This window comes from Oncorhynchus masou, chromosome 29 (genome assembly GCF_036934945.1).
Source record: "Oncorhynchus masou masou isolate Uvic2021 chromosome 29, UVic_Omas_1.1, whole genome shotgun sequence".
Classification (NCBI taxonomy): Eukaryota; Metazoa; Chordata; class Actinopteri; order Salmoniformes; family Salmonidae; genus Oncorhynchus; species Oncorhynchus masou.
Genome location: NC_088240.1, coordinates 30,576,553 through 30,602,690, shown reverse-complemented (window position 1 = coordinate 30,602,690; position 26,138 = coordinate 30,576,553). Strand labels below are relative to the sequence as shown.

Genomic DNA, 26,138 nt, shown 5'->3' with positions numbered 1-26,138 from the left:
GCATGCTGGCAGCAAGCAGTAGCCCTTCACACTACAGTTCACCTCTCCAGCAAGTGTCTCTGGAGGACTACTCACTCTGTCACAATACAATACGTGGGCAACAAGGATGAACAAATACCATAACATTTAGTCAGTGAGGTCCCATCTGCAGCAGAATAACATTACCCAGAATCCCAGGGGGAATCATCTCTCTTACACAACAAAGACATACACCAAAGCACACACACATACACACGTACACAAATGCATACACATGCACAGAAGTACAAACACACACACACAGAAAAAAACCTATAGTGTGTGATGACCATTGAATCCTCTTTCTCTTCCCCAAGGCCTCCCACTGTGCTAAAACAATGCTGCTATGGTGACTCACTGTCTGTTGTTTACCTCTCCTCCTCTCTCATTCCATCCCTTCCCCTCTCACCTCGTCTTCTTTTCTCTCCTCTCTTAACATTAACTCAAGGGCACTATGTCAACACAATAATGGTCTGAGTCTGGTTCCAGTCGTAGCGTACCTGCCTACTATTGTCTTCACCCCAGATTTTTTGGTGTGCAGATTACAGTCAGATAATTATTTCTGGTTATCTTATTATCTCTTCCCTGCTGGATCTGAAGTGTTTGAAATCAATGAATGAGCTCAGTGCGTGTGGGCGTAAGTAAGTCCTGTCTGATTTAATTATTGGCTAGCTGCGACAGGACAGCTGTATTGTGAGAGACAGTCTCTCTTTGGCAGATTAATACATACTACGTAGTTGGTGTCTGTCTGTCTGTCTGTCTGTAGTCTTGTACTCTTACTCTTACAGTCAGTTGGTGGTCTGAACATGAACTAAGTAATATGTCTTGTCTCTCTCTATATATCTCTGTCTCTCTCCCTATATCTCTGTCTCTGTCCCTCTGTCTCTCTCCCTATATCTCTGTCTCTGTCCCTCTGTCTCTCTCCCTATATCTCTATCTCTCCCTATATCTCCGTCTCTATCCCTCTGTCTCTCTCTCCTCATCCCCTTGCACCGCTTGTGAATCCCAGCAGCAGATATAAAGAAAGAGCAGAGATAGAGGGAGCAAGGAGAAAGGGAGCAAGGAGAAAGGGAGCAAGACAGATTGCATGAAAGAGGGGGAGAGAATGTGTGTGAGGTGAAAGGAAAGGGAGTCACAAAGTAATTCCCACTAGCCCCTGTCCTCCAACTTCCTGGCAGTGCAGGGCAGGCAGCGGAGTAGAGATTACTTATAATGACCTGCTGTCAACTGTGTTTCTTGCGTACATTCCTACTATGTCATTAATCACTGTTCTCCTATTCCATATAAAATACAGAGAATGCTGGTATTTGGGGATGTTCCCCCTCTCTGTTTGTAGAGTGTAGTTTTATCAGTGGAATTGCTTATGTTATAAAAGACATCCTAGAAATTCTGCTGGAAAGTCACATCCCAAAAGAAGGGTTTCAGGGTATTTTCAGCTTAGTTCACAATTGTGGCAATTGAGGAGTATAGATTTTGCCAAGATGTGACAAAGGCACAAAGTAATAGGTTTACTGGTCAGACAGAAGAGTGAATCGTAATTGATGTACATATGGGAGTGAATTTGTTGATATGGAAGTCTAGATGACTATCTCCTGGAGATGTGTTGATGTTTCTTGGAACTGTACAGCACATTTTCTCCTGTTGTTGTTGCTGTCTTCATCCAATAGAGGGCAATGCAGTTCCATGATTGACGTAGAAACTCTTAATTTCACCTAATGGGCTCCTATTTTGTGTCAAACTTAAGTTAGTTTGCAATTTTGTTATTTAAAAACTGCCGTACTGACATTTTCCAGCCCTAAAGCCAGGTTCGGCAATTTACCTGTCTAACATCAGCTCGCTTGCACAATATCTGAGGTGTGTCCTTAAAAACAAGCGCAAAGTGACAATTTCACAACAGTGCTAATGAGAAGTTTTAAGACCCACAAAAAGCAGTTCTTAACGTTAATGCAGTTGATAATCGGGAAGGGATTTTGAGCGAGAAACCTCAGACTATCCAGCCATGACACACAGTGCCCATGGAAGAGAGATGTGCTTTTTGTGCTGGCGAATCTCATATTTAGAAACATAAAACACTAGAAGTTTCCCCCCAGCTCCTTTAATTTGATGATTAAAAACAAAGCATAGCCTGCCCTCCCTTTAATCAAGGCTGGTTTAGCAGTATCGCATAGGTCTGTATTTTTATCCTGGCCATTAGCTAAGTAGCCCACAGATAAAGGGGTTTTAAATGGTCTACTAAGAGTGCTTTGAAATTTATTTTTTTGCCTTCATGCTTTTTAATTATTCACAATTCACATACCTGCATACTTCATTTCACTTGTTCAAGTAGGCTATCCATCCTCATTTTCAAAGAGTGCCCCTCTTCTGATTACCAAAGACACGCCCCTCCAAACTATTCAGTCCTCCTATAATGCCATATCAGCTGCAGATTTTTTTTTGTTAACCTGCCTTGCACATAGGCAACGATACAAATGACATGAGCATAGTATTTTGTATAGATGTTTAATAGTTATGCGTGCACACATTTAGGCCAATGTGTGCACACAGTGCCATGGACCGAGAGAATGGATTTATGTTGTCATGCTTCTAACCCCATCCTATTTAGAAATATTGTTGTTTTAAAAAACAGATGGTTTGTTTTCCGTTTTATATCAAGGTTACCTTTACACTAAGCCTAGGCTACTAAGGCTTGTTCAACAGCAATGCGTCTTGTCTTATTTATCCTGGCTTGCAAAGTAGCCCATAAAAGGTGTTTAAATGGTCTATTTGTCAGAGTGCCTCGAATTTATAATATAATGTACATCCTGAAACATACACACATGCCTACCTGCATACTTCGTTTAGCGCATCCGGTGGTCAAAGACACTCTCCTCAATTATTCAGTCCTATACAATGCAGAGAACTATTCTATATTTTGCTATATTGAGAACGTGTCTCACACATACAATACAATTTCCGTGAGCCTAGTATTTTCTATTTTAAGTGTGATGTGTAAAGACATGTAGTTCGGCTATAGCTCATTGAAGCCAATTACAACTATGTTTACTGCCAACACTCCAAACATAGGCTATTGAACACTGGATGTTTTTTTTGTTTGTTGTTGACATCACTCGTTACTGTAGCCTATGCTTTTCAAAAAACTATAATATCAATACACAATGGACCAAGATGAGAATATTCTGTGCCCCTAGCCAAATTGGAGTTGTTGACAACGCAAAGACAGCCAATAACCTACAGAATTTGAGACAAGCGCATGCAGTATTCAGCCACCAAACGTGTTGATTGGCCAGTGAGTGGCCAAGCCCTCGTCACACCTACAACTTGTCTGTTCATCAAAACCTATCCCCTTTGCGAAAATAGCAAAAAAAAATATTTTTGACGCACCCCAGGACCTATTAGCTATACTGCCAGCACTTTGATTGACCATTTCGTTAGGTTTGTTAAAATAGAGCCCCATGTGATGTAAATAAATAAATGTACATTATTATGAATTAGGTGTGTGGTAAACAACACAAACCACCGTGCTGGTATAATAATCCGTGTCAAGCTTTCATGAAGGCTCAGAGAGACCCCCTCGATGGTCTTATGACAGGCAGACAGTCTTCTACAGAAGCACTATTGACTCATCTCCCCAGGAAGATGCCTGGATAGTTCTCAACTTTCAATGTGTCTGATATAGCACCATATTCCCTATATAGTGCACTACTTTTGACCAGAGTTCTATGGGACCTGGTCAAAGCAGTACACTATGTAGGTATGGAATAGGGTGCCATTTGCAATGGAGCTTTTGTTGTTGTTTTTAGCCTCTTGAGTAAAGAGTTTGGGCAGAGATAAAGCTGGCAGAGGTGTCAGTCTCTTATCTTGGTGGTTGACACTCAATGTTTTGTCAACACCTGACTGTGTGGATGGATTCTACCTCTTTCTCTTCTAAAAAAAACTCTAGCACCACTTAAGGTTCTCTGTTTGCAGATGTTTTTCTGTCAGCTAACACACTGTTCTGCTCTTTTCTTCTAGGGATTTGAAGACCCCAAGGACAAGTGAGTAGAGACCCCCTATCCCCATATTGCCTCCTGTGAGTTAAAGTGGTGGGCTGCCTTCTGCTGCAGGTCATGTTTCCAGGGTTTCTAAAGACAAATGGCAGTATCAAAGCCATATATCTTTAAATTATCTAGATACAGTTGAAGTCAGAAGTTTACATACACTTAGGTTGGAGTCATTAAAACTTGTTTTTCAACCACTCCACAAATTTCTTGTTAACAAACTATAATTTGGCAAGTCGTTTAGGACGTCTACTTTGTGCATGACACAAGTAATGTTTCCAACAATTGTTTACAGACAAGATTATTTCACTTATAATTCACTGTATCACAATTCCAGTGGGTCAGAAGTTTACATACACTAAGTTGACTGTGCCTTTAAACAGCTTGGAAAATTCCAGAAAATGATGTCATGGCTTTAGAAGCTTCTGATAGGCTAATTCACATAATTTGAGTCAATTGGAGGTGTACCTGTGGATGTATTTCAAGGCCTACCTTCAAACTCAGTGCCCCTTTGTTGACATAATGGGAAAATCAAAAGAAATCAGCCAAGACTTCAGAAAAAAATTGTAGAGTCTGGTTCATCCTTGGGAGCAATTTCCAAACGCCTGAAGGTTCATCTGTACAAACATAGTACGCAAGTATAAACACCATAGGAGCACACAGCCGTCATACCGCTCAGGAAGGAGACGAGTTCTGTCTCCTAGAGATGAACGTACTTTGGTGCAAAAAGTGCAAATCAATCCCAGAACAACAGCAAAGGACCTTGTGAAGGTGCTGGAGGAAACAGGTACAAAAGTATCTATATCCACAGTAAAACTAATCCTATATATCGACATAACCCGAAAGGCCGCTCAACAAGGAAGAAGCCTCTGCTCCAAAACCGCCATAAAAAAAGCCAGACTACGGTTTGCAACTTTACATGGGGACAAAGATCATATTTTTTGTGGAAATGTCCTCTGGTCTGATGAAACAAAAATAGAACTGTTTGGCAATAATGACCATCGTTATGTTTGGCAGAAAAAGGGGGAGGTTTGCAAGCTGTAGAACACCATCCTAACCGTGAAGCACGGGGGTGGCAGCATCATGTTGTGAGGGTGCTCTGCTGCAGGAGGCACTGGTGCACTTCACAAAATTGATGGCATCGTGAGGAAAGAAAAATTATGTGTATATATTGAAGTAACATCTCAAGACATCAGTCAGGAAGTTAAAGCTTGGTTGCAAATGGGTCTTCCAAATAGACAATGACCCCAAGCATACTTCCAAAGTTGTGGAAATGGCTTAAGGACAACAGAGTCAAGGTGTTGGAGTGGCCACCACAAAGCCCTGACCTCAAACCTATAGAAATTTTGTGGGCAGAACTGAAAAAGTGTTTGCGAGCAAGGAGGCCTACAAACACCAGCTCTGTCAGGAGGAATGTGCCAACATCCACCCAACTTATTGTGGGAAGCTTGTGGAAGCCTACCTGAATATTTGACCCAAGTTAACTAATTTAAAGGCAATGCTACCAAATACTAATTGAGTGTATGTAAACTTCTGACCCACTGGGAATGTGATGAAAGAAACAAAAGCTGAAATAAATCACTCTCTCTACTATCATTCTGACATTTCGCATTCTTAAAATATAGAGGTGATCCTAACTGAGCTAAGACAGGGAGTTTTTACTTGGATTAAATGTCATGAATTGTGAAAAACTGAGTTTAAATGTATTTAGCTAAGGTCTATGTAAACTTCCGACTTCAACTGTAGGTGTGTGGCAGTCACAGAAATAAACTGCTGTAGCTATAATACACTGCATAGCAACCGAAAACACGAACAGAACATCCAACTTGTCAGGTTTCTTGTATGACATGGCCATGACATTCATACCCATTAGTGGACAGTGATCTCAATCGGTTATTCATAAAACATTCTTATCACCAGGTTTGAATTTGTCCACTGATCCACTGACAATAGGCCAGATTGCCTCTGTAATTAATGCAATCAAACAATACACTGCTGATTCAATGACCGATTATTCCCATCAAACTAACATGATGAGAGTGGTCTGATGATCTCAATCACATTGCTTATTTCACTTGATTGTGGTGATGCAGTTCTGTGGTGAAGTGTGAAGTTGTGGTTGTAGCTTGTGGTTGCAGGACTGGGGGCGGGCTGGCCCATAGAGACATAGGACCTCTTGTGATGGCCTGAAACAGAAAACAAAAAAGTGTCTCCTCGTCTTGTGTTATCTAGACATTTCATTTTCAGAAACACGCAGGAAAACCTGAACCCAGAGGACGAGGTGGACGAGTTCCTAGGGAGAGCCATCGACGCCAGGAGTATCGACCGGCTACGCTCAGAACATGTCAAGAAGTTCCTGCTGACCTTCAGAGAACCAGACCTGGAGAAGAAGGTACTGACGTCCTCCTCCAGGGAAGTGACTCGAAATATTCAGACTAGTGCCCTGAGTGAATTTTCTGGATAGATCTTTAGCAGTAGATATGTCAAACGAGTGAGCAGTGTATTCATTTGTGTCAGAATTGATTGTCAAACTCAGGGCCTTGCGTTTTCCTGACCTCATGGCCCGACCAGGAAAAAGGTTTAGTGTGAGTCTATAACTAAGGGATTTTTCCTTGTCAGGTGTCATGGTCAGTAAAAATTGAAAAATGCAGGGCCCTTGTCAAGACAAGCAATTATGCTACAAATTGCTACACCACTCACTGGTTTGACATATCCAGGGCATGTCAAGTAAAGCTTAAATGAAGGGAGAGTGGGAGAGAGAGAGGGGTAAACATTGTTGGGTTTAAAGAGAAGATACATAAAAGGTGAGCGGGAAGGAGAGAGAGGGTGATAGCCGACCGAAAGAGAAGAGGCCCCATTTTCAACCTGCTGTCTTTCACCTCTCACTCTCTCATCCCTCTGTCAGTCTCTCTCGTCAGGGTCTGGTTAACCTAACGTAGCAGACATAAAATAAACACTTGAAAAAATGGAAGCATCCGGTTTTCAGGCTTTCCCTCTTCTCTGCTTTTCCCGGTTTCAGACAACACCGCGGAGGGTCCGGTATGGTGGGCTGTATAGTGGCTAAAATCCCTCTCTCAGTGTGTCTACTTCCCAGCCGGTAGTCCAGTCTTTTGTGGGAGAGATAATCACTGCCTTTGTTCTCCTCCATTACCTGTCCACCTACAGATCTCATAATTGACCTCCTGAGTACCATACATTAGGCTATGGATTGCAGTTCAGCTGTGGAACCCTTACCATGCAGTTCTCACAGTGTGATGCTGTTGTGTCAGTATACTGTACAAAAGGGTTTGAAGTGAGATGTGAAGCGCACAGCCAAGCCTCTGTTTACCTTTCTGCTCTTATATTTTTCCATTTCCGTTTCTCCTTCAGTACTCCAAACAAGTGGACTCCAGATTTGGAGCATACGTGGCCTGCGCCTCTCTCGTCTTCCTCTTCATATGTTTCATCCAGATTGTCATTGTACCACAGTAAGTACTGAATCTATCCTAGTGAATACTCATACAGTATAGTACCACAATAAGTACTGAATCTATCCTAGTGAATACTCTGTCCAACGCTGGTCCGACCAAGCTGACTCCACACTCCAAGACTGCTTCCATCACGTGGACTGGGACATGTTTCGTATTGCGTCAGATAACAACATTGACGAATACGCTGATTCGGTGTGCGAGTTCATTAGAACGTGCGTTGAAGATGTCGTTCCCATAGCAATGATTAAAACATTCCCTAACCAGAAACCGTGGATTGATGGCAGCATTCACGTGAAACTGAAAGCGCGAACCACTGCTTTTAATCAGGGCAAGGTGTCTGGTAACATGACTGAATAAAAACAGTGCAGCTATTCCCTCCGTAAGGCTATCAAACAAGCTAAGCGTCAGTACAGAGACAAAGTAGAATCTCAATTCAACGGCTCAGACACAAGAGGCATGTGGCAGGGTCTACAGTCAATCACGGACTACAGGAAGAAATCCAGCCCAGTCACGGACCAGGATGTCTTGCTCCCAGGCAGACTAAATAACTTTTTTGCCCGCTTTGAGGACAATACAGTGCCACTGACACGGCCTGCAACGGAAACATGCGGTCTCTCCTTCACTGCAGCCGAGGTGAGTAAAACATTTAAACGTGTTAACCCTCGCAAGGCTGCAGGCCCAGACGGCATCCCCAGCCGCGCCCGCAGAGTATGCGCAGACCAGCTGGCTGGTGTGTTTACAGACATATTCAATCAATCCCTATACCAGTCTGCTGTTCCCACATGCTTCAAGAGGGCCACCATTGTTCCTGTTCCCAAGAAAGCTAAGGTAACTGAGCTAAACGACTACCGCCCCGTAGCACTCACTTCCGTCATCATGAAGTGCTTTGAGAGACTAGTCAAGGACCATATCACCTCCACCCTACCTGACACCCTAGACCCACTCCAATTTGCTTACCGCCCAAATAGGTCCACAGACGATGCAATCTCAACCACACTGCACACTGCCCTAACCCATCTGGACAAGAGGAATACCTATGTGAGAATGCTGTTCATCGACTACAGCTCGGCATTCAACACCATAGTACCCTCCAAGCTCGTCATCAAGCTCGAGACCCTGGGTCTCGACCCCGCCCTGTGCAACTGGGTACTGGACGTCCTGACGGGCCGCCCCCAGGTGGTGAGGGTAGGTAACAACATCTCCTCCCCACTGATCCTCAACACTGGGGCCCCACAAGGGTGCTTTCTGAGCCCTCTCCTGTACTCCCTGTTCACCCACGACTGCGTGGCCACGCACGCCTCCAACTCAATCATCAAGTTTGCGGACGACACAACAGTGGTAGGCTTGATTACCAACAACGACGAGACGGCCTACAGGGAGGAGGTGAGGGCCCTCGGAGTGTGGTGTCAGGAAAATAACCTCACACTCAACGTCAACAAAACTAAGGAGATGATTGTGGACTTCAGGAAACAGCAGAGGGAACACCCCCCTATCCACATCAATGGAACAGTAGTGGAGAGAGTAGCAAGTTGTAAGTTCCTCGGCATACACATCACAGACAAACTGAATTGGTCCACTCACACAGACAGCATCGTGAAGAAGGCGCAGCAGCACCTCTTCAACCTCAGGAGGCTGAAGAAATTCGGCTTGTCACCAAAAGCACTCACAAACTTCTACAGATGCACAATCGAGAGCATCCTGGCGGGCTGTATCACCGCCTGGTATGGCAACTGCTCCGCCCTCAACCGTAAGGCTCTCCAGAGGGTAGTGAGGTCTGCACAACGCATCACTGGGGGCAAACTACCTGCCCTCCAGGACACCTACACCACCCGATGTTACAGGAAGGCCATAAAGTTCATCAAGGACATCAACCACCCGAGCCACTGCCTGTTCACCCCGCTATCATCTAGAAGGCGAGGTCAGTACAGGTGCATCAAAGCTGGGACCGAGAGACTGAAAAACAGCTTCTATCTCAAGGCCATCAGACTGTTAAACAGCCACCACTAACATTGAGTGGCTGCTGCCAACACACTGTCACTGACTCAACTCCAGCCAATTTAAGAATGGGAATTGATGGGAAATTATGTAAATATATCACTAGCCACTTTAAACAATGCTACCTTATATAATGTTACTTACCCTACATTATTCATCTCATATGCATACGTATATACTGTACTCTATATCATCGACTGCATCCTTATGTAATACATGTATCACTAGCCACTTTAACTATGCCACTTTGTTTACATACTCATCTCATATGTATATACTGTACTCAATACCATCTACTGTATCTTGCCTATGCTGCTCTGTACCATCACTCATTCATATATCCTTATGTACATATTCTTTATCCCCTTACACTGTGTATAAGACAGTAGTTTAGGAATTGTTAGTTGTTACTTGTTGGTTATTACTGCATTGTCGGAAGTAGACGCACAAGCATTTCGCTACACTCGCATTAACATCTGCTAACCATGTGTATGTGACAAATAAAATTTGATTTGATAATTTGATTTGATTTACTCATACAGTATAGTACCACAGTAAGTACTGAATCTCTCTTAGTGGATATTCATACAGTATAGTACCACAGTAAGTACTGAATCTCTCTTAGTTAATATTCATACAGTATAGTACCACAGTAAGTACTGAATCTCTCTTAGTGGATATTCATACAGTATAGTACCACAGTAAGTACTGCATCTCTCTTAGTGGATATTCATACAGTATAGTACCACAGTAAGTACTGAATCTCTCTTAGTGGATATTCATACAGTATAGTACCACAGTAAGTACTGAATCTCTCTTAGTGGATATTCATACAGTATAGCACCACAGTAAGTACTGAATCTCTCTTAGTGGATATTCATACAGTATAGTACCACAGTAAGTACTGAATCTCTCTTAGTGGATATTCATACAGTATAGTACCACAGTAAGTACTGAATCTCTCTTAGTGGATATTCATACAGTATAGTACCACAGTAAGTACTGAATCTCTCTTAGTGGATATTCATACAGTATAGCACCACAGTAAGTACTGAATCTCTCTTAGTGGATATTCATACAGTATAGTACCACAGTAAGTACTGAATCTCTCTTAGTGGATATTCATACAGTATAGTACCACAGTAAGTACTGAATCTCTCTTAGTGGATATTCATACAGTATAGTACCACAGTAAGTACTGAATCTCTCTTAGTGGATATTCATACAGTATAGCACCACAGTAAGTACTGAATCTCTCTTAGTGGATATTCATACACTATAGTACCACAGTAAGTACTGAATCTCTCTTAGTGGATATTCATACAGTATAGTACCACAGTAAGTACTGAATCTCTCTTAGTGGATATTCATACAGTATAGTACCACAGTAAGTACTGAATCTCTCCTAGTGGATATTCATACACTATAGTACCACAGTAAGTACTGAATCTCTCTTAGTGGATATTCATACAGTATAGTACCACAGTAAGTACTGAATCTCTCTTAGTGGATATTCATACAGTATAGTACCACAGTAAGTACTGAATCTCTCTTAGTGGATATTCATACAGTATAGTACCACAGTAAGTACTGAATCTCTCTTAGTGGATATTCATACAGTATAGTACCACAGTAAGTACTGAATCTCTCTTAGTGGATATTCATACAGTATAGTACCACAGTAAGTACTGAATCTCTCTTAGTGGATATTCATACAGTATAGTACCACAGTAAGTACTGAATCTCTCTTAGTGGATATTCATACAGTATAGCACCACAGTAAGTACTGAATCTCTCTTAGTGGATATTCATACAGTATAGTACCACAGTAAGTACTGAATCTCTCTTAGTGGATATTCATACAGTATAGTACCACAGTAAGTACTGAATCTCTCTTAGTGGATATTCATACAGTATAGCACCACAGTAAGTACTGAATCTCTCCTAGTGGATATTCATACAGTATAGTACCACAGTAAGTACTGAATCTCTCCTAGTTGATATTCATACAGTATAGCACCACAGTAAGTACTGAATCTCTCTTAGTGGATATTCATACACTATAGTACCACAGTAAGTACTGAATCTCTCTTAGTGGATATTCATACAGTATAGTACCACAGTAAGTACTGAATCTCTCTTAGTGGATATTCATACAGTATAGTACCACAGTAAGTACTGAATCTCTCTTAGTGGATATTCATACAGTATAGTACCACAGTAAGTACTGAATCTCTCTTAGTGGATATTCATACAGTATAGTACCACAGTAAGTACTGAATCTCTCTTAGTGGATATTCATACAGTATAGTACCACAGTAAGTACTGCATCTCTCTTAGTGGATATTCATACAGTATAGTACCACAGTAAGTACTGAATCTCTCTTAGTGGATATTCATACAGTATAGTACCACAGTAAGTACTGAATCTCTCTTAGTGGATATTCATACAGTATAGTACCACAGTAAGTACTGAATCTCTCTTAGTGGATATTCATACAGTATAGCACCACAGTAAGTACTGAATCTCTCTTAGTGGATATTCATACAGTATAGCACCACAGTAAGTACTGAATCTCTCCTAGTGGATATTCATACAGTATAGCACCACAGTAAGTACTGCATCTCTCTTAGTGGATATTCATACAGTATAGTACCACAGTAAGTACTGCATCTCTCTTAGTGGATATTCATACAGTATAGTACCACAGTAAGTACTGAATCTCTCTTAGTGGATATTCATACAGTATAGTACCACAGTAAGTACTGAATCTCTCTTAGTGGATATTCATACAGTATAGCACCACAGTAAGTACTGAATCTCTCTTAGTTAATATTCATACAGTATAGTACCACAGTAAGTACTGAATCTCTCTTAGTGGATATTCATACACTATAGTACCACAGTAAGTGCTGAATAATTCTCTACTAGTGAACCACAGTGCATATCTCCCATATCATTCACAACTTGGAGCCCTTGCTCTTCCTGGGCTGAGGGCAGGGCTTTGGGGATGTGTAGAGGAGGAGACTGAGATAGACAGGACCTAGATGAAGCTGATACTTGAGGGGACCCAAGGCAGTCCCAGACAGGCCCAGTACAGGGACTTGGCCCAGACATGAATGAATGTCCCGTCACCTGCTGTCACCACCTTTCCTCTCCTCTGCCAGAGGGGCTGATGGGTACCGCTGGGGCAGCTGGCTGTTTGTTCATTCTCAAGGATGCCCCTCAAGTGTGTACCCCTCTATCTGTCTCTCTCTCCCTGCTATTGATCTTTTCTTCACCATTCCTTTTTCATTATCCCCTCTTCCTTGATCCTTTTGTCTCACCTCTCTCTGTCTCAGACCTATTTACTCATATTCTCCTATCACTTCTGTAATCCTCTCTCTCTCTCTCTCTCCTAAGCTCCACTCTGATGATTGGGTTCTACACCACCTGTCTGATCATCCTGGTGGCTGTCATGTTTGTCTCAGCAGTCTACTCCTGCTTTGGGGTGAGTACTTATGTTTTCCCAGGAATTTGTTTGTGTTCGGAAGCTTCCTCATACTTTGACGTCGACGTCTATACCACAAGACAATGGGTGACAGCACTGCCAGTCTATCAAGTACCCTTTTAGCTCTAGCCCTTAGCCTGACGCACTGGCGCAGTGGGAGCTCTCCGTGGCTGTCTGGGAATGTTGTATCTCACAGTATAACAGGTCTGTTTCCACAGCATGACTGGGCCAATCACACAGCAGGTTAACCTGCTTGGTGGATGGTATTGATTTTTAACTGCCCTGAGAGCAGCAGTCCCCTGGAGAGACACAGTCAGAGTCAGACTGCTTAGTGAGGCATTTAGAAAGGAACTGGCATGTAATTGGGTGAAAGATTGAAGTGGACGTAAACTCACAATAGGGATATTACTGTTTTGTCAGTTAAGTATGTTTGAGAATGACGGCAGCGGACTAATGATGTCATAGCTGTGTTGTTTTTCCTGGTGGGCCCTCTGGATATTTCATTTCCTGCTCTCTCCTCATTGGCAGATTGGTTGGGTTGGGAGAAATGAAATAAGCCTTTAAATGGGAACTGGAAACAAGAACAACAGGCTTATGATCTTCTTTAGTTTTAAACTGATGAGATGATATGAGGGATTTTGATATATTGTAAGCGGGTTTGATAATATTACCATTGTGGCACTGTAAGCTCTGGAAAAGTGAGGGTTTTAGAATTCTAAAGAAAATGCTGCGTGCATGAACCCCACATTGTAAGGAGTCTGATTTTGTGGGAGAGGAGTAGGGCAGCACTTCAACCAACATGAGTTGAATTGCAGCCGAAAGTCATAGCTGGTATTGTGGCCTGTAGGATACAAACACAACGTTCTCTAGTAACTCAGGGATGACATGGACTGACCTACTGACCATGGCCTCTCCATCCGTCCCCTGTGCTCGGACAGTTTTTCCCGGTGCCTCTCCAGACCTTGTCCAAGAGGATCGTCCAATCCAGACTCAACAGCACCCTGGTGGGAGTCTTCACCATCATCCTGGTCTTTCTCTCTGCCTTCATCAACATTGTAAGTCACTGGGTCTCCACTCCAAATGGTTGCACAGATATTTTGAAGGGAAAACCCAGACAGCAAAGCTTACATGCTTCTGCATTAATGAGTGTTTGACATCTGTGGGTTGTGTTCATTAGGGCCCACCGCAGCAGAACATTTTTGCAACAGAAAACAAAAACAAGTATTACTTATTTGACAAGTTCAGATGTTTCGTGCCTGCTGAACACAGCCCAGTTGTCATTCATAATCATGTTAACCCCATTTGCCCTCTGCTCCCTAGTTCACCTGCAGTACTGGAGACCTGAGGACTTGTCTGAGCTGGGAGCTGAACATCAGTCGCAGCAGTGTGAACGCCTGCCATGCACGCAGCCTAAACTACACCCTTGAATCACTAGACGGCTTCTGTGGCAGTCCCTCACCAAACTGCAACTTCCCCGAGGTGTGTGTGCGTGTGTTTGTGTGGTGTGCGTGCCCAGCTGGGCTTGAGCAGTCATCCTCACTAAACTGACTCTGCGCCAGAAGCGGCCAATTAATTTCACAATGGCATGCTAAAAGATTTGCAAATGTTTGACATCTCTCTCACTCCCTCTCCCCCCCCCCTCCTCCTCTCCTCCCGGCACCCTCCCTCTGTAGTACTTCTCTTCCTGTGTGTTGTTGAGCCTGCTGGCCAGCTCAGTCTTCCTGCAGGTCAGCAGCATAGGTAAACTCCTACTCATGCTCTTCATCGAGATCTTTTACGTCCTCATCATGGAAGTGCCAGAGGTCAGCCTGTTCGACAACGTAGACCTGCTGGTCATGGCCAACGCTATGTGAGTAGTTTCGAAAATCCATTAACTTGCAGGTACAAAAAAAAAAGTCACGCCATGAAAGAAAGTCGATACCCTGACATTGTTGAATACTCTCGCAGAAGCCTTTGATAAGAAACCTTGCACAATAAAACTGCAGGAGCATTCAACAGTGTGCTGGTATCTACCACACTAGTGACATAAGTTATTGTGTTTCTGTGGGATCATGAGGTGACTTTACCACAAGGGTACAGTGTTGTGTAGGGATTTGTGCTGGCTCAGGTTCACACAGTTCAAATGTAAGGTTTTATTGTCACGTGCACAAGTACAGTGTAATGCTTTTCTTGCAAGCTCTTTACCAACAATGCAGTCATCAATACCAGTAGTGCTATAAAATAAAGGAGAACAAAAACATGAGAAATAGAAATAAGAAGAACACAAAAGTAATTAAGCTATATACAGGGTCAGTGCCAATACCAGATTTACAATGTGCAGGGATACTGGAGTGGTAGGAGTAGTTATGTATAGAGATACGGTGACTAGGCAACAGGATATATGATAAACAGAGCAGCAGCGTATATGATGATTGTATGTGAGTGCGTGTGTAGTCAGTATGAATGTGCGGTGGCACCTTAATTGAGGAGAATGAGCTTGTGGTAATGACTGGAGCCAAATCAGTGGAATGGTATCAAATACAAGAGACACATGGTTTCCAGGTGTTTGATGCCATTCCATTTGCTCCGTTCCAGCCATTATTATGATCCGTTCTCCCCTCAGCAGCCTCCACTGGTGTATGTGTGTGTGAGAAGAGTCCTGTGTGTGTTAGCTATTTAGCAGTCTTATGGCTTGGGGATAGAATGGTATTGCGCTAAACCAGGCCAGTTATTCACAACATGCAAGCAGCAGATTTAAATTAAAACTTCACATGAGTTTAGTGGTGCGTTTACTTAATGTAATGGATGACTTGGTTAGTCAAGTGCCAGGTGCTGTCTACCGTTATCCATCTTCAGATGGAGTGGAGGTTTTGGTCGCCCTGCTTCTCCCTCTCCTTAAAATGTGCTCTCTTTGTTTTTTCTTCACAGTGAGCATATAAATGGAACAAGGTGAGATTTATGTAGCTTAACACTACTAAACAATTTGAAACACACAAATTGATTGAGATCGATTGTATCCAACATACTGTAGCTTTAATACATCCTATAGACCTTCCTGGTTTTTCATATGCCTCAAGTAGTTAGATAACATTGATAAACAGTGTTGTGAACGTGTATATTGTTTAGTAATAGTATGTAGTATCTAGTGTTATTAGATAAGTGATTTAAGAGTGCTGTGGCATGCCTTTAGTTGATCTGTGGTATCTGTCCTCTCTGTCCAGCTGTGTGATGGACTCTAAGGTCCCTCTGAAGATCATGACTCCTGTAGTCATCACTGTTTTCGTCCTGGCCTTGTATCTACACGCCCAGCAGGTGGAGTCCACAGCCAGACTCGACTTCCTCTGGAAACTACAGGTAGGTGTGTGTGTCTGTGTGTGTGTCTGGGCCATGTCCAAGGTCATTGATACCTCTTTTCCCTTCCTCCCTCTTTCCAGGCCACAGAGGAGAAAGAGGAGATGGAGGAGCTACAGGCCTACAACCGTCGCCTCCTCCACAACATCCTCCCCAAAGACGTGGCCGCCCACTTCCTGGCGCGGGAGCGTCGGAACGACGAGCTCTACTACCAGTCCTGTGAGTGTGTGGCCGTCATGTTCGCCTCCATCTCCAACTTCTCTGAGTTCTACGTAGAGCTGGAAGCCAACAACGAGGGAGTGGAGTGTCTCCGGCTGCTCAACGAGATCATCGCAGACTTTGACGAGGTGACAGGGGAGGAGGAGAGAGGAATGAGGATGAGCTGACCGTGTGTGTGTGTGTGTGTGTGTGTGTGCGCGCGTATATAATATAATATATATATATTAATCATATATATATATATATCTCTTTTCTGTCATATTACTCCTTATATAAACTACCGTTATGGGTACTAGTGACTATTCTTGGACCCTGTTATGTTGAAAGAGAGCTAACAATTTCAATGCTATTAACCCAAGTAAAGCAACTAGTAAAGTTATTTCTCTCACCACTCACTTCCCCATTCCCCTCCTCTTGCCCCAGATCATCAGTGAGGACCAGTTCCGCCAGCTGGAGAAGATAAAGACCATTGGCAGTACCTACATGGCTGCCTCTGGCCTCAACGACTCTACCTACGACAAGGAAGGCCGCTCACACATCAGAGCCCTGGCAGATTACGCCATGAGACTCATGGATCAGATGAAGTACATCAACGAACACTCCTTCAACAACTTCAAGATGAAGATAGGTAAGGCTGCCTACAGGAAAGATCATTTTTTGCCTTGTTAATAATTTTGATGTGACAATGGGTTATTCATGAGAATAATGCTATGCTTAAGCGATGCCTCACAAAATGTATAATGAGTAATGGTAAAAATGTTACCTAACCTGTAAAAAATCTGCTGGCCCATAACCCTGAAAACCCCAAAATGTATATTAAATATACTGTGTATATTGAACGTCTTATGGCTGCAATCCCATTTACGGGATGATATGACAACAGCCAGTGAATGTGCAGGGCAACAAATTCAAAACAACAGAAATTTCATAATTATAATTCCTCAAACATACATGTATCTTATACCGTTTTAAAGGTAATCTTGTTGTTAATCCCACCACATTGTCCGATTTCAAATATGCTTTACAGCGAAAGCACCACAAACGATTATGTTAGGTCACCACCAAGCCACAGAATAAACACAGCCATTTTTCCAGCCAAAGAGTCACAAAAAGCACAAATAGAGATAAGATTAATCACTAACCTTTGATGATCTTCATCAGATGACACTCATAGGACTTCATGTTACACAATACATGTATGTTTTGTTTGATAAAGTTCATATTTATATAAAAAAATCTGAGTTTACATTGGCGCGTTACGTTCACTTCGATTCACCAGAAATACTCATCATAAATGTAGATAATACAAGTTATACACATGGAATTATAGATATACCTCTCCTTAATGCAACCGCTGTGTCAGATTTCAAAAAAACTTTACGGAAAAAGCAAACCAAGGAATAATCTGAGGCGGTGCTCAGAAAAATAATCAAATGAGCCACCATGTTGGAGTCAACAGAAACCAGAAATTACATGATAAATATTCCCTTACCCTTGATCTTCATCAGAATGCACTCCCAGGAATCCTGGTTCCACAATAAATGCTTGATTTGTTTGATAATGTCCGTTATTTATGTCCAAGTAGCTACTTTCGTTAGCGCGTTAGGTATACAAATCCAAATGCTTGTGCAGGTCGAGCATTACTTCAGACAAAAACTTTATAAAGTTATATTACAGGTTGAAGAAACATTTCAAACTAAGTATAGAATCACTCATTAGGATGTTTTTATCATAAATCTTCAATAAAGTTCCAACCGTAGAATTCCTTGGTGTCTACAGGAGGAACGGAACGCAAGTCGATATCATGTGGAATGCGCGTGACCAGGAAATGGCTCTCTGCCAGTAACCTGATTCATTCAGCTCTTATTCAGTTCCACAACACAGTAGAAGCCTCATTCAAGTTTCTAAAGACGGTTGACATCTAGTGGAAGCCCTAGGAAGTGCAACTTCATTCATATCCCAATGTGAATTCAATAGAGCCTGGGTTGAAAATTGACCAACCTCAGATTTCTCACTTTTGCCTGCCGTATGAGTTCTGTTATTCTCACATACATCATTCAAACAGTTTTATAAACTTCAGTGTTTTCTATCCAATACTACTACTACTAATAATAATAATAATATGCATATGCATATATTAGCAACTGAGACTGAGAAGCAGGCCGTTTACTCTGGGCACCTTTCATCCAAGCTACTCAATACTGCCCCTGCAGCCATAAGAAGTTAAAAACATGCTGAACCATATCCCTGTCCACCTGCTCCAGGTCTGAACATGGGTCCAGTGGTGGCTGGGGTGATCGGGGCCAGGAAGCCCCAGTATGATATCTGGGGGAATACCGTCAACGTTGCCAGCCGCATGGACAGCACTGGTGTACCTGACAGGATCCAGGTAACTCAGAGAAACTCATATTTTCACAATTCCTGACATTTAATCCGAGTAAAATTTCCCTGTTTTAGGTCTGTTAGGATCACCACTTTATTTTAAGAATGTGAAATGTCAGAATAATAGTAGAGAGAGTGATTTATTTCAGCTTTTGTTTCTTTCATCACATGCCCAGTGGGTCAGAAGTTTACATACACTCAATTAGTATTTGGTAGTATTGTCTTTAAATTGTTTAATTTGGGTCAAATATTTTGGGTAGCCTTCCACAAGCTTCCCACAATAAGGTGGGTGAATTTTGGCCCATTCCTCCAGACAGAGCTGGTGTAACTGAGTCAGGTTTGTAGGCCTCCTTGCTCCCACACGCTTTTTCAGTTCTGCCCACAAATGTTCTATAGGATTAATTGAACAATTTGCGACTAAGCTTTAACTTCCTGACTGATGTCTTAAGATGTTGCTTCAATATATCCGCATAATTTTTCTTTCCTCATGATGCCATCCATTTTGTGAAGTGCACCAGTCCCTCCTGCAGCAAAGCACACCCCCAACATGATGCTGCCACGTTTGGGATGGTGTTCTTCGGCTTGCAAGCCTCCCCCTTTTTTTCAAACATAACAATTGTTATATTTTTGTTTCATCAGACCAGAGGACATTTCTCCAAAAAGTATGATCTTTGTCCCCATGCACTGTTGCAAACCGTAGTCTGGCTTTTTTTATGGCGGTTTTGGAGCAGTGGCTTCTTCCTTGCTGAGCGGCCTTTCAGGTTATGTCGATATAGGTCTCGTTTTACTGTGGATATAGATAATTTTGTACCTGTTTCCTCCAGCATCTTCACAAGGTCCTTTGCTGTTGTTCTGAGATTGATTTGCACTTTTCGCATCAAAGTACGTTAATCTCTAGGAGACAGAACGCGTCTCCTTCCTGAGAGGTATGACGGCTGCGTGGTCCCATGGTGTTTTTACTTGCGTACTATTGTTTGTACAGATGAACGTGGCACCTTCAGGCTTTCTCCCAATGATGAACCAGACTTGTGGAGGTCTACAATTTTCTTGGTTGGCTGGTCTTGGCTGATTTCTTTTGATTTTCCCATGATGCCAAGCAAAGAGGCACTGAGTTAGAAGGTAGGCCTTGAAATACATCCACAGGTACACCTCCAATTGACTCAAATGTTGTCAATTAGCCTGTCAGAAGTTTTTAAAGCCATGACATAATTTTCTGGAGTTTTCCAAGCTGTTTAAAAGGCACAGTCAACTTTGTGTATATTGACTTCTGACCCACCAGAATTGTGATAGTGAATTATAAGTGAAATAATCTGTCTGTAAACAACTGTTGGAAACATTACTTGTGCCAAGCATGTAAACTTCCGACTTCAACTGTATGTACTACCGTTCAAAAGTTTGGAGTCACTTAGAAATGTCTTTGTTTTTGAAAGAAATGCACATTTTTTGTAAATTAAAATAACATCAAATTGATCAGAAATTGTAAATGACTATTGTAGCTGGAAACTGCAGACTTTTTTAATGGAATATCTACATAGGCGTACAGAGGCCCATTATTAGCAACCATCACTCCAGTGTTCCAATGACACATTGTGTTAGCTAAATTCTGAAACTTGTCAGTCTATTCTTGTACTAAGAAATGAAGGCTATTCCATGCGAGAAATTGCCAAGATACTGAAGATCTCATACAATGCTGTGTACTACTCCCTTCACAGAACAGTGCAAACTGGCCCTAACCAGAATAGAAAGAGGAGTGGGAGGCCCCGGTGCACAACTAAGCAAGAGGACAAGTACATTAGAGTGTCTAGTTTGAGAAACAGACATCTCACAAGTACTCAACTGGCAGCGTCATTAAATAGTACCTGCAAAACATCAGTCTCAACGTCAACAGTGAAGAGGCGACTCCAGGATGCTGGCCTTCTAAGCAGAGTTGCAAAGAAAAAATCTCAGACTGGCCAATTAAAATAAAATATTAAAATGGGCAAAATAACAGACACTGGACAGAGGAAGATTGGAAAAAAGTGTTATGGACAGACTAATCTAAGTTTGAGGTGTTCCGATCACAAAGAAGAGCATTCGTGAGACGCAGAAACAATGAAAAGATACTGGAGGAGTGCTTGATGCCATCTGTCAAGCATGGTGGAGGCAATATGATGGTGGTAAAGTGGGAGATTTGTACAGGGTAAAAGGGATCTTTAAGAAAGAAGGTTTTCACTCCATTTTGCAACGCCACGCCATACCCTGTGGACTACGATTTATTCGAGCCAATTTCCTCCTACAACAGGACAATGACCCAAAGCACAGCTCTAAACTATGCAAGAACTATTTAGGGAAGAAGCCGTCAGCTGGTATTCTGTCTATAATGGAGTGGCCAGCACAGTCACCGGATCTCAACCCTATTGAGCGGTTGTGGGAGCAGCTTGACCGTATGGTACGTAAGAAGTGCCCATCAAGCCAATCCAACTTGTGGGAGGTGCTTCAGGAAGCATGGGTTGAAAACTCTTCACATTAACACATTGACAACTAGAATGCCAGAGGTCTGCAAGGCTGTAATTGCTGCAATTGGAGGACTCTTTAATGAAAGCAAATTTTGAAGGACACAATTATTATTTATATTATAACCTTGTCAATGTCTTGACTATATTTCCTATTCATTTTGAAACTAATTTCATGTATGTTTCCATGGAAAACAGGGATTTTTCTAAGTGACCCCAAACTTTTGAACGGTAGTGTACTTTTATTTAGATTATCATGTGGTAGGGGAGGCAATGTGCCTAAGATCAAGATACGTGGAGACTTATCCTCTGTGTCAGTTTATGACTACAACTTCTTACTTTCTACCCTTCATTCCCTCTCTCCTTTCTCCCACCAGGTGACCTCTGACCTGTACAATGTGCTGAACTCCTATAACTACACACTAGAGTGCCGAGGCCTGGTCAAGGTGAAGGGTAAAGGAGAGATGCAGACCTACTTCCTCACTGGAGGACCTCCCAGCAGTTAACACCCAGGGTGTGTCTGAAATGGCACACTATTCCATGTATAGTGCACTACTTTTGACCAGGGCCCATAGGTCTCTGGTCAAAAGTAGTGCACTACATAGGGAATAGGGTGCCATTTCAGACGCAGCCTATTCAAAAGCAGCCCCAGTAACGGACTGACACTGGCGCAGGAGAAGTAGAAGGGGAGGGCTGTTGGGCTAACCCCCAAGCCTTTGACGAGCAGGTTCATAGACCTGTGTTAGCTTGGGGAACTGACTGCCTCCCACCCATACCCCTTGTCCTACATTTAGCCCCTCCCTACCTGCACAGGTTAGCCTCCGATTGGCCCAGAGTGAAGGAGACCACGCCCAGAATCCACTCGGATTGGGGGAAAGTGACAGAGGGAGGGGCTTAGAGGGCATGGGTTCGCTGAGGAGACCAAAGAAGTCCTAGACTGCAGAAGACAGACACATTATGACAGCAGTCTCACAGTCTTATTCCCACCAGTCAGTGTGAGATAAGGAACCACTTACAGCCAATCATCTCACAGTACTGTAGGTCTCTGTAAGGTTCTCTGAGGAAATCGCTACACTACCTGTGTTGTCATAGACATTCTGCTGAAGGATCCAAGTCGATCCAAAAAAAACCTGCATGAAGACACTGAAAACCATATATACACGTAAAACACACACTGTTTTATCTGTATATATATATATATATATATATATAAGTATATATGTGAAAACAAACTGTTTTTGTCCATACAGTCCATGTATGTTGTCTTTGTACACTGTTGTACTGTTAAGTGGTACAGATATTGCAATTCTCCATACAATGGGTATACTACACACTAACATGGCCATCGCCAGCCAGTACAGCAACACTGTCAAACCCTTTACCAGAGTTGGTCAGAGAGGAAGGAGCAGTGTGTTTAATCACCAGTAGGGGTCCTAGGTGGGCCGTTAACCTGGCAGGGTACTTGAACGACCAGAGTGAGACTACTCTGCTCCTCTCCGTGTGAGTTTACAGAACTCTTTCACAGTCTACTTTACACACAGGCGCAAACACACAGACAAACGTGCAACAGACACACACACATGCAGAAACACACGCACACACAGACATGCGCTGGACAACACACATACAGTGGCAAGAAAAAGTATGTGAAGCCTTTGGAATTACCTGGATTTCTGCATAAATTGGTCATTCAATTTGATCTTCATCTAAGTGACAATAATAGACAAACACAGTGTGCTTAAACTAATAACACACAAATTATTTAAATTTTCTTGTCTATATTGAATATATAATTTAAACATTCACAGTTTAGGTTGAAAAAAGTATGTGAACCCCTAGGTAATGACTTCTCCAAAAGCTCATTGGAGTCAGGAGTCGAATCAATGAGACGATATTGGAGATTTTGGTTAGATAATTAAAAAACTCACATCATTTTTGTTTGCTATTCAATAGAAGCATTGCCTGATGTGAATCATGCCTCGAACAAAAGAGATCTCAGAAGACCTAAGATTAAGAATTGTTGCCTTGCATAAAGCTTGAAAGGGTTACAAAAGTATCTCTAAAAGTCAGTCCATGGTAAGACAAATTGTCAGCACTGTTGCTACTCTCCCTAGGAGTGGCCGTCCTGCAAAGATGACTGCAAGAGCACAGCGCAGAATGATCAATGAGGTTAAGAAGAATCCAAGAGTGTCAGCTAAAGACTTACAGAAATCTCTGGAAGATGCTAACATCTATGTTGATGAGTCCATGATACGTAAAAAAATAAACAAGAATGGTGTTCGTGGGAGGACACCACGGAAGAAGCCACTGCTGTCCAAAAAGAGCACCTGGATGCGCTACTGGCAAAATATTCTGTGGACAGATTAAACTAAAGTTGTGTTGTTTGTAAGGAAGGAACACACAATACTATGTGTGGAGAAAAAAAGGCACAGCACACCAACATCAAAAACTCATCCCAAATGTAAAGTATGGTGGAGGGAGCATCATGGTTAGGGCTGCTTTGCTGCCTCAGGGCCTGGACAGCTTTCTATCATCAACGTAAAAATGAATTCCCAAGTTTATCAATACATTTTGCAGGAGAATGTAAGGCTATCAATCCGACAATTGAAGCTAAACAGAAGTTAGGTGATGCAACAGGACAACAACCCAAAATAGAAGTAAATCAACAACAGAATGGCTTGAACAGAAGAAAAAAAACTTCTGGAGTGGCCCAGTCAGTCCTGACCTCAACCCGATTGAGATGCTGTGGCATGACCTCAAGAGAGCGGTTCAGACCAGACATCCCAAGAATATTGTGGAGCTGAAACAGTTTTGTTAAGAGGAATGGTCCAGATTCCTCCTGACCGTTTGTGGAGGTCTGATCCGCAACTACAGAAAACGTTTCGTTGAGGTTCAACCAGTTATTACACTTTTTACAACCTGCACTGTGAATGTTTACACAGTGTGTTCAATAAAGACATGAACAATTATAATTGTTTGTGTGTTACTAGTTTAAGCAGACTGTTTGTCTATTGTTGCGACTTAGATGAAGATCAGATAACATTTTATGACCAATTTATGCAGAAATCCATATAATTCTAAAGGGTTCACATACTTTTTCTTGCCACTGTACACATACATACAAAAAACACAGACATATGCTGAAAACACTTTCAACTGAGGATGTCAATTAAAAGCTTTTTTGTATTTTCAACATTTTTGTATTTTGACTCCAAAACACCAAACTATCAGATATTTTAGATTCTATATTTTGTACATTAATATATTAGAGAGAGAGAGACATCTATAAATAAACACCAAGTGTATTCGAATGTACATAGCTGACAGAGACCTATTACAATCATGCACATTCGCAAGGGGTGGGAGATATCAAGCAGTTGCCTGCACTTGTGGCAAGGCAATTTTCTTTGACCTTATTAACACCCTGCAGTCAGTCCATACCATAGATATATATAGTTTTGGTGCTCTAAGAAGCCTTTGAACTACACTGCTACTGTCCCCCACCCCATCCCACCAACCCTGGTTCAATCAGATAGTATGACCCAATGAATGTCCAATGTTCTCCAATGAGGCCTTTATTCTATAGGCTATAATATACTGATGACATGATCCTTATGTTAAATAAAGTAAAGACCAGCTGTGTGGGAGTCCCATGTGGATATGTTTTCATTTTGACCTTTCACATGCTGTTTTTTTATTACTGGTTGTGTCCCAAATTGCACCCTATTCCCTATTTAGTGCACTAATTTTGAGCAGGGCTCCGGTCACAAGTAGTGCACTATGTAGGCAATAGTATGCTTTTTGGGTTACACACCCTGGTCAAAAGTAGTGCACTATGAAGGCAATAGTATGTTATCTGGGTGGCACACCCGTTTTACTAGAGCGGCCCCACTAGATGTCTTAACCTCTGGTCTTTAATCATTCCTAACGGAAACACTCCTACCTTCTTCAGTCCCTCTCCACTCCTCAAAATGGTGCCATTTTTTGCTCGTGACTTTTTCTTTATTGTTATTGTGTGTCATTGGTTGTGTTATAAGGTTTTATAGGAGGTTGAGATTGTACTTTAGTTGCTGGGCCTTTGAATATAAGCAAGGAAAATACAGTGCCATTGAATTCCATTTACCTTTAACATTCATTCTCAAACTTGACTTTGAGAGGGGTACATTTCAGGTGATGGGACAGACAGACAGTCTCTGTTAGGGGGGCAGTGGGGCATGGCTCCCTTCCTCTCCATATACTTAGAGATATGAGGTTTATCCTAAGGTGTTCCTTAGATAAAGGAGTGGTGAGGAGAAGAGAAATGGCATCAGTGCATTTTTAGTCAGAGGCAAACCTTCGGTTGTCTTGGCTTTCTATCATGTCAAACACTATGCTGTTTTTTGTTTGTTTTTTACATTCAAATAAACCACTAAAATGTCATACTTATTGTTGGAAATGCCTGTTTTATTCGGCATCCAATGTGCCTTTCTATAACCGTATTATATTTGGATGGTTGTTTAGATGTAAACCCATATACAGTCAGTTTATTAGGTACACCCATATCGGACCCCCCTTTGGCTCCAGAACGGCCTGAATTCTTCGGGGTGTGGAACGATTGCTCAGTTGGTATCAAGGGACTTAACGTGCCAGGAAAACATTCCCCACACCATTACACCACCAGCCTGTCCCGTGGCACTAGGCAGGATGGGGTCATGGGGTCATGCT

The 26,138-nt window shown here is 42.2% G+C and overlaps 1 protein-coding gene across 2 annotated transcripts in view; it reads left to right on the top strand.

The window, feature by feature from the left end:
• The window catches only part of LOC135519315 (adenylate cyclase type 5-like), a 140,194-nt gene extending 114,335 nt beyond the window's left edge, over nt 1–25,859 (top strand). Inside the window, exons 9-21 of one of the 2 annotated variants that reach the window (XM_064944482.1) lie at nt 4,030–4,052; nt 6,303–6,447; nt 7,425–7,522; nt 12,924–13,011; nt 13,950–14,066; nt 14,332–14,490; nt 14,685–14,860; nt 15,919–15,939; nt 16,212–16,344; nt 16,425–16,688; nt 16,984–17,188; nt 18,825–18,949; nt 21,812–25,859. In XM_064944482.1, coding sequence (XP_064800554.1) covers nt 4,030–4,052; nt 6,303–6,447; nt 7,425–7,522; nt 12,924–13,011; nt 13,950–14,066; nt 14,332–14,490; nt 14,685–14,860; nt 15,919–15,939; nt 16,212–16,344; nt 16,425–16,688; nt 16,984–17,188; nt 18,825–18,949; nt 21,812–21,940 — 1,683 coding nt within the window. In that variant the 3' untranslated portion in view covers nt 21,941–25,859. Of the gene's footprint in view, nt 1–4,029; nt 4,053–6,287; nt 6,448–7,424; nt 7,523–12,923; nt 13,012–13,949; nt 14,067–14,331; nt 14,491–14,684; nt 14,861–15,918; nt 15,940–16,211; nt 16,345–16,424; nt 16,689–16,983; nt 17,189–18,824; nt 18,950–21,811 lie in introns of both variants that reach the window. The other variant, XM_064944481.1, reaches the window with a different exon arrangement.
• The last annotated feature ends 279 nt before the right edge of the window (nt 25,860–26,138 follow it).